Source organism: Microchirus variegatus (assembly GCF_963457635.1).
Source record: "Microchirus variegatus genome assembly, chromosome: 13".
Lineage (NCBI taxonomy): Eukaryota > Metazoa > Chordata > Actinopteri > Pleuronectiformes > Soleidae > Microchirus > Microchirus variegatus.
The window spans coordinates 16,446,129-16,455,385 of NC_139814.1; the positions used below are offsets into that span (position 1 = coordinate 16,446,129).

General features: G+C 40.0%; 1 protein-coding gene across 1 annotated transcript; it reads right to left on the reverse strand.

Moving 5' to 3' along the window:
- Positions 1-2,441: 2,441 nt before the first annotated feature.
- On the reverse strand, positions 2,442-4,017 carry npy (neuropeptide Y; the record flags this gene model as incomplete). The annotated part of the gene is made up of 3 exons (XM_083900206.1): positions 2,442-2,555; positions 2,630-2,736; positions 3,830-4,017. 3 exons carry the CDS (start codon positions 4,015-4,017, stop codon positions 2,482-2,484), a joined length of 369 nt encoding a protein of 122 aa, XP_083756332.1. The 3' UTR covers positions 2,442-2,481.
- Positions 4,018-9,257: the final 5,240 nt, after the last annotated feature.

The following is a 9,257-nucleotide window of genomic DNA, read 5'->3' on the forward strand; positions in this document are numbered from 1 at the left end:
CCAATCAACCCCGCACGCCCCGCCCTCGCTCCTGACGTCACAGCGCACCGACCAATGGCGGCGGAGGTTCCACCCCCTTCTAGTGAGTCGACGACTTATTATTGCATTGGGCATTTTTTTTAATCACACTCACCCATTCACATAAATGGACTCCATTTTAGCGTAATTAGACAGTGCAGCTTGTTTAAAGTGTAAACTAATGCTATTACAGAAGCAGCCTGAACTGTGACTGAGCACTTTTATACACTATATATTACAATGTCATTCATTTACTGTTTTTCTCTCTATTTCATTTTGAATTTTCTCATGAACAGTATGTTTTTATTCTGCTTATTTATGATTCTTATTATTAGGACTTATTAGACATCTATACTTAAAGGTTCATTATGTAATAAATCTAAATCAACCTCTAAATCCTCCTAATATGTCACAGAGACTCAGGAATAATGTTCATATAACAAACTGAACTCACCAACAACAACAGAACAGACAAAATATTTGCATTAAAAAAAGATATTTTGCAGACTGCAAATCATGTTTATGTTTTGAAATCATGTTTTTTTTTTACATGTGGTGCCACCTACCGCCATCTACCAATCATTGCAGTCAGTAGAGTCTCAGCTGCCGAGCAACCACGGGTTGCCAGTTACGTCAGAAAACGAAACCTAAAAGACCTCGGTATTTTGAATTTGAATGTAGTAACCGTTTTTGGCCACATTCTTACATATGGCACCTTTAAACCCCTGCAATTTAGCACAGCTAATGTCCACATTTTTAAGCTCCTATTGCATATTTACAAAGGTGGTATTTGCTTTAAAATGCAAAAGGCGAGGGGGGGAAATAATCCTTTATTTATGCTGGGTTCCATCTGCATTTACTCTGACACAGTAGCATCTACAGTGATGGAGTCTCACAAGGATTATCCTTATAGATAGATAATATACTCTATTTAGTTTGGGTATGTCAATTTCAAGCAGGGACACCAAAATCAGCGATGAAGAGGTTAAAGTGTCCACCTGAAAGGATTTATGACCACGTCTTACTATTTTTTTCTATTAAGTGGATCTTCACTTATACATGGAGCCAATATTCATGCATTTCTCAGAAAGCCGTCCCTCTAAATGAGTTATCTTTTCTTTGCAGTATCACATTTCCGTGGCAGACTGTGTGTCTGCAGCGTCTTCTGTAAACTGTGAGCTGACCCCATGACAGGTTGCAGTGCAGTCAGTAACCATCCATGTAATTGCAATAATGCTCATGAGCGATGCCTTTTATTATGCCTTTTATTTTGCTCCTGCAGGGTCTATGTGGCCACAAGAGAGCGCCATTAGCTTTTCTAAAAGGAGCTTTAAACTGGCTGGTGATTTTTACTGGATCTTGCCCTGCAGGTTAGACCCGGTTTAATTCTTCCTAGCACAGATGTTTGCTCCATAGTCAGATCTAACAGAACTATGTTAGCCGGAGTGAGGAGTGAGTTTGAGCGGAGAGACCAGGTGTGGCACTGCAAGTCCAAACTTGAGCTCATTGTGGGGGTAGACGTCAAGTAAACATGGGTTTGAATGCGTCATGTGGCATCCAGGACAGTTAGGTGACTCATCCATCTTTTTTTTCAATGTGGAGTATAATTTAACAGGATATGTCATTCCATTTTGATTACGACCACATGGTTAAGCACAGGGGATAGTGAATCCCTTTTTTCCGATTTAATTTGATTCATTTTTGTGAGCGCAAACAAATAAAGTGAAGGGTTTCTGCCTTAAATATGGGTACTTGTATCACAGATGGGCACATTTTTTAAGAAAAGGCTCACGGAGAGGCGTGAGTTACAAGAGAATTGTTAATTTCCCCCCGAAAGATGCATGGCTCTAATGGAAATAAAGTCTCATGCAGTGCTCTCATTAAAAGCCAGGATGTTTGAACTCTTTTAGATGAGCCGAAATTAAAATAATAATACACAGAGAAATGTGTTCCAAAAATATAAGGGGAAAATAATCTTTGTGATATCCACAGATTAGAATCTGTTCTGGATAGTATTTACAATGGCAGTACACGTTAGAATATATATATATATATAGTTTTTTTTGCAAAAGTAGAATAAAATGTAACACTTGTACAGTATTTTCAAAAGCGTTCTTCCTGTTTTAAGTGTAGAAGTGTGTGAGTCAGGTTCCCTGTAATTGTAAAAACATGCGTTCAATTAATTTTGACCAAACATTCCTTCAAACAGTGATTCTTTAATGGCACGATTATACAATACAGACAACATGCCCCTCTCCCATTTTGCCTTTATGTTTTACACATGATAAATAAACTAAATAATTTACAGTTGCATGACACAAACTACGAGCACTTTTGACCATAACTGCTGGAGGAGAGGCTTGACTATATGGCAGCTCATGTACAGCAGAGGTAAAAGGGTGCAGAGGGAGGGCTTTTCAGTGTGGGACGGTATGAAGTGACAAATGTGAAGAGGTGAAAATGTCAGCAGCGGCGGGGCGGCAGTGAGGCGGGTGGCAGCACTGGTGGGGCGGCATCACCACAATGATTGGTCATATCTGGCGAGACAGGAGGTGAAAGCATCAGCTTCATGTTTCTGTGTTTATTTGTGTGTGTGTGCTCGTCCACTCACAGATTAGAGGCACAAACCTTGACTGGGGAAGTGTGTCTGAACTTTCCTTCAACAGCAGCTCCGACACCAGAGTGTCCAGAATCTCAGGACTGGACCTCTTCCCATACCTGACACACACATGCACATATACGTATTATCAGAGGTGGGGAACAATATATGCATAATGTAAAAAAATCAATATTATATTGATTGTTTTTGATAATTTTTCACTTTCATTTGAAGCATTTTCTTTTCTTTCAGCACTAGTATACAAAGTTTAAAACTGTATATTTTATACTCAATCTTAGCAGTTCAAAAATAGCATTCTGTTACCAGTGTATCATTCAATTTAGATAAATGTCAGACTGGTATGGGATGTGCCTTGGTTTTTGGAAATATGACTGAATATGATGGGTTAGTGTCTCAAGAAATGCATTATTTAATTCTGGTTTAAGGAAGAAAATAAAATCACAACTATCAATACAATTGAAATGCAATTCCCAAAATACGATCTGCACCTAAGTATTAAAATACAACCGAAATATTACAAAAGCATATATGTTCCCAGACACATTTTGAAAAGGGTTTTAAAAAGGCATAACTTCAGTGAAAATTAAACTCAGACTCAGAAGTCAGACAAAGAACCAGGATACACAGACAGGGAGTTGCACAGCAGGTGGTCTTATTCCCTTTTCTGTCCCTCAGATGATAAACTGTGGCAGCAATGGGTGGCAGCAACATCCAAACCCCTGACATTCAGAAAAAACCCTGAAAACTGCAGGCGATTTGTCAAAAGCTGAAGCTGTTTATTTTTTTTATTTTTTAGTACTAACAGGTGGTACGACTGGGCAGCAGGTGTATCCTGCTCTGTAACAAGTTAGAGGGAATCATTTGGGAAAAGGCTCCATGCAGAGTCAGACTGCACTAAATAAATCCAAAGAATATTATTCATTATTCAATACACGGGATTATCAGGTTTCTGTGGTGTGACCAAAGCTGTCAGAGGAGTAGATCTCGTTAAAGAGCAAATATTACTTAAATATTAATATTATACACCTTTATTATATTATTATGTGTATATGTATATATTCCTGCAGCTATGCAAGCAACTTCTAAATAGATAGATAGATAGATAGATAGATAGATAGATAGATAGATAGATAGATAGATAGATAGATAGATAGATAGATAGATAGATAGATAGATAGATGAGCAGCCTACCTCTGTCTTGTGATGAGGTTGATGTAGTGTCTCAGAGCAGAGTAGTATTTGGCCAGTTCCTCCGCCGGCGCGTCGTCCCCGGGGTTCTCCGGTTTCACCGGGTATCCCTCGGTCAGTGCGCTCAGAGAGAGCAGCGCCCACAGCAGGAACCCCACAGTCCCCAACCAGCTCACCAAGTTAGGATGCATCTGTCAGAGAGCGTGCGTGGAAACAAATCAAAGATTTAAAACAAACAAAACACACACAAATAAAACACAATTATTAGCAGTAGAGCTCCAAAAAATATATAATAATTGTCAGGATATTTATTTGTAGAAACACTTTAAATTAGTTTTGTAATCTACTGTCATGATCTTATTAAATAAATAATAATAATAAATCAAGATACTTACACTTCCCAGTAGTTCAGAGGGATATTTGCGCGCTGTCCTTTGGCGTCTCTTCTGCTCTTCTGTGCGCTTGGCGTGCGCTTGGTTTTTATATCCGTCGTGCGCCACGCGCGCCGCGCAAAAACGCGTCAGAGCCCGCGTCCACATTTGGCGCAAGTCTCTAAGTCTATAGTGTCATTCCTCAACTGGACGTCACAGCTCGGGCTGTCATTTTTTCCCCCCTAAAACAATTTGCTTATAAATACTTTAAATATATAATCCACAATTAAGCCTCGTTTCCAATGACACACACATGAATTAGAGATTAAGTCTTTACTATACTAACCAATAAGACAACCCATGTCCATTTGACAACATGACATGGATAATTCAGTAATTACATGGATAAAGTAGCATAATAAGTACTTGTCCATGAGTTATTCTCGTTCTCTTTATTACATTAATGTAAAAAACACATCAGAACACACACACACACACACACAGATGTGTGTGCGGCTATTTCCCTTTGGCCACTGCATTGACTTCCATTCATTTGTTCAGCCTAAACAAAATATAATCACATTTGACTGTTAACTTTAACCAGGACCTCATTCTGGATGAAGGATTTGATCCCTGTGAGCATTAGTGGTCCTAAAACTGTCTCTATTGAACAATCAGTTCTTCTAGATCAATAATCTGATCTGAAGTTATAAAAGAAGAAGAGAAATGAAACACTGCAGGGTGAAATTCAAATCAAACTCCCCACAGGCGGCACCGAAAGAAGCGCCGTGTTCACGTCTGCTTCTTCTCACTCTTTGAATCAGTCCACTGATTTCACTCTGCAGCTCACTCCATCAGATGGAAGGAGAGACTGGCACACTTAACCCAAACAAAAGGCCTAAATGTGAATATAGAGTCGCGTCACCCAAAGACGAGACCAATCTCCAAGATACCCTCTTAATAAGAAAACCCAAATAGCACTTCAACCGAATCTGTATCATCAAGTGCTTCATTTACCTCGCATTCATAATCCTTTTTGTGTGTCGGCTCGCAGCCACATAATCTATTAAAATCAGGATTCTTCAGCAGAGCTGCTTCATAACTTATGCAGAGGATGTGTTAAGGGCTTTTTTTGTATAACAGGATGCAAAGAGGCAGATGAGCAATGGAATAGAAGTGAGAGCATGTGGAGCACAAAGGCATGACCGAATCATGTTGATCACAGGCAGTGATTAATCCTGGTCCTCTTCAGGAGACACTTATACACTCAGTGACTCACTTCAGTAGGTATAACACTTTTTTTTAAGCAAACAGCTTGCACCTAAATAAAAAAGAAAGATGCACGGAGGAAAATGTTGAGAGAAGAGTTTGTGTCAGAGGTAAAGTGAAGAACTGACCAAATATATACACCTCATTGACCACTTGGGCAGACGCATGTCTGCAGTGGAGGCATCGACTGAAATGCCTCTCATACATTTTGAATGGAGCTCAAGGTGTTCAGGGTCGCTGAACTGCATTGTGGGTTTGTTGCATCACTTTGCTCGCGGCACGAGATGAGAAATTTTCAACTTTCCAGGGAGCGGATAAAGTAAATTATGCAGAAAAAAAAAGAATAGCAGATGCTAACCAGTCAATCGTTTTTTGTGCACCTAACAATAGCAATTACATTACCATCACTTTAACAACTTTAACAACTCTTAGCTGTGACTGACACTTGCTTTTTTTTTTTTTTTTTTACCGCCGATGGCTTCAGAAACCTTCAAGCCTTGTTGTAGGGTCCGACATAAAAGCCCATTAATACTAATTTTCTACCCGTCCCAAACGATATCTCCATCACTGCCCTACATACCTCTGTGCGTCTTTTGTGTTGCTATGGATGTTGAGAGCAGAGTACCAAGTTGCAGACATCAAGAAACATAGCGACCAGTAAGAGGGGTTATTTTTATTGCAGTTGATCTGAAACGGACTGAAACCAAGCGGATTTTGTGGCAGTGGGATGTAAGACCACTACATTTAAGTCATCCCCCATTACTGTCCCCACTCGTTGGTGTTGGAGGTGAGAGACTTTCTGGTTGCAGTATGTTTTACAGTTGTTTCACCGCAACTGTAGGTTTCTTCTTTGTCGTTTTTCCTGATTGATTTGACTATTGACTCTATACTTCCCCCACTTGGCGGACAATGATGGATAAAATGAAAGCCATGTACAAACAAAAGTATAAATGGGCGTAAAAGGGGACATATTATGCAAAAACATTTTTTTAATCATTTAAATCCTTATATTTGGGACTCTGGAGGCCCTATCAGTCGGCAAAGTGTGAAAAAAGATGACTCACTTATGTTGTTGTGGTCCTCTTCAGATAAAGCACGCAATGTTGACTTCCGCACTCATTGGGACGTCACAATGCGCTAAATTCCTGGAATTGTTGTCTCGCGGAGCTCCGCTTTGCCTGCGACACGCAAGAGTGCTGGCGAGGGCAACGGTATCCGGAAACCGGAAGTCCGCTAAAAGTTTTATTATTGGCTCCACAGTGCAGCACAGAGTTCTACACAAACTTCCAGCCTCAGAGGATTTATCTGTCCAGTGGATACATGTTGTGACAGCAATGTGTCTGCTAGAGCCTGCAAATGATCACTTTTCCAAATGCTAACTGCTAGTTCCCAGTAGCCTCTGTGGCTGATGTCATTTCCTGTCCCTTAAGTTTCATTTTACTTTTTTAAGGTGGACCTAAAGAGATACTACTAAACAGAGCGTTCTGAACAGGGCTGTTTTGGCAGAGTGATTGAACTGCTGTGGTGCTTCATCCTTATGGTATTTTGACCGAAGCATGTCTCAGACATGTTCATTAGGACACCAGGGAACTAGGTTAACTTAGAGAAATAGGGTATAATACGGCCCCTTTAAGATTCTTAACTCAAATCGATACTCAAACAATTGAAAATAAGGTGACCAGGTGTACCACACAGCATTTTGCATAACTTGTCCTGCATATTGAGACAATGTCCCACATTTAAATCGGCTCTAGACTGATGCTTCTCTAAAAGATCTAATGGCTGTGAAAAAAGGGGGCGTCTGTCACCGCGGAGCTGCCTGACTGATGTCAATCAATCTGTCAGTGGCAAATTATACAGATTTTTGAAAAGATTTTGAGGAAAGAATGATGGAAAATTCAGCAAAGAAAAGAAGATGCAGCTGCAACAAAGAACAGGGAAACTACTCAGAAGTGAGTGAAGCAGCTAAAGGCCATTGTCAGAGTTTTTTTTGTCTTTTCAGTTCAACAGACTATGGAGGAAATTGCAAAAAAAAAAAAAAAAAGTTTACAGAAACTTAACAAGTTACTTATTTCTTATGTTATACATGTGAAGGACCAAAAAAAGTGAAGCCATAACTTTTATAAAGCACCAGTCGTTTGGATCTGGTCGCCCTAATTGGACACCATGTTTACAGGGACAGTGCTAACATGCTGCATGACTCAGCTGTTCCAGTTTACTCAAAAGTCAGCGTGTAAGAATTAGTGACACCTAATGTCGAGACTGCACATTGCAAATGGATTCTCTCACTCACCTCTCCCTTTCGTTCATTTCATAGTGATTATACTCTTTCCAATAAATTATTTAAAAAATAGTTAATGCTCAAGTACAATCTCTCCAACCAGTTCACGTAGAGCTACTTTTATGGATACATAAACAAAATGTCCTGCTAATCATTGGAAACTTTCATTCTTTCATTCATTCTTTCATTAAGGGGTTTGGTTGAGTGACAAACCACCTAATCTCAGTTTTATACCCCAGTCAGACTGGGTCAAGACCCACATATGGATCAGAATATTTCTTACACCCTTTTGCTAAAGACTTATGAGTAACCTTTAAAAAAACGTGCAAAAACATGAAGCTATGACTCCTTTATGAACGTATATCTCTTGTATGTCTGCTTAACAGTGAGTCTCCATAAAGTTTGCTATTGCTAACATAGATTTGTGTTTTCTTAGTTATTACCAGTCGAGTGTCATCTGACGGACCGTGTCGATCTCTACACAGTCACTGTCCAAATTAAGCTTTCACCAAAGTGATCATAAAGTGACACGGAAGTGATTTTAGTGACAGCGTCAACGAGACTCCGGGGGTCGTTCATTTTAGATCGTCAACATCGGCGCTAATAATATAAATGCTGCCAGAAAGAAAGCTACCAATCTTCTTCAATGCAGCCCCGGTTGTTTACGCTAATTAAAGCAACCAATGCAGCGACAATTAACGTGACAATAGTGCGCCGCTGCTCCAAAGGCAGCACCTTTGTGAATGTTGGACAGAAGAATTTCCTGGAGCCTGGTTGCCGTTAGCGTGAATCATGTCTTTGGAGAATGAGTCCTCCTTTAGAGAGCGAGCTGTTTAAATGCAAATGTGTGTTTGGACAATTAGTTATCTTCCCAAGATTTGTTAAGATGAAAAGCCCTGTAATTTTCTGCCTGCTGTGAATCAGACTTTTTGGAATCCACGGTGTGTGCACGACGACTGTCAAAGGAAGTGCTGTCGAGCAGACTAGACTGCCTGAATCGTCTCCATCAGGCATGCAGATGGACAGAGGAGAGAAAAACCAGACGAGGCTGAATCTTGTTACAGCCCTGGGTTCTTTCTTGGTTGTTACACCGTTTCTACACACAACTCTGACATCTAAATTGCTGCCTCTGACTGCTCTATTGTGCTACGGTGACACTGTGCTACTGCTGGTAGGCGAGCACTACTATTACCTACTGTAGATAGAGCATCGGCAGCCCCCCCTGTTCACTCTTTTGGGCTGCATGCAGTTTCCAAATGATTGTGATTTGAATTAAGGGCTTTTAATATCATCGTGTGATGGCAAACATTGCAGGATGTAGCACTGGTAAAGCTTTAGTGTAATTTAAAGGTGCATTATGTAATAAATCTAAAGCAACTGGCCGTAAAATCCTCCTAATATGTCACAGAGACTCAGGAATAATGTTCATATAACAAACTGAACTCACCAACAACAACAGTACAGCCAAAATATTTGCATTAAAAAAAATATTTTGCAGACTGTAAATCAT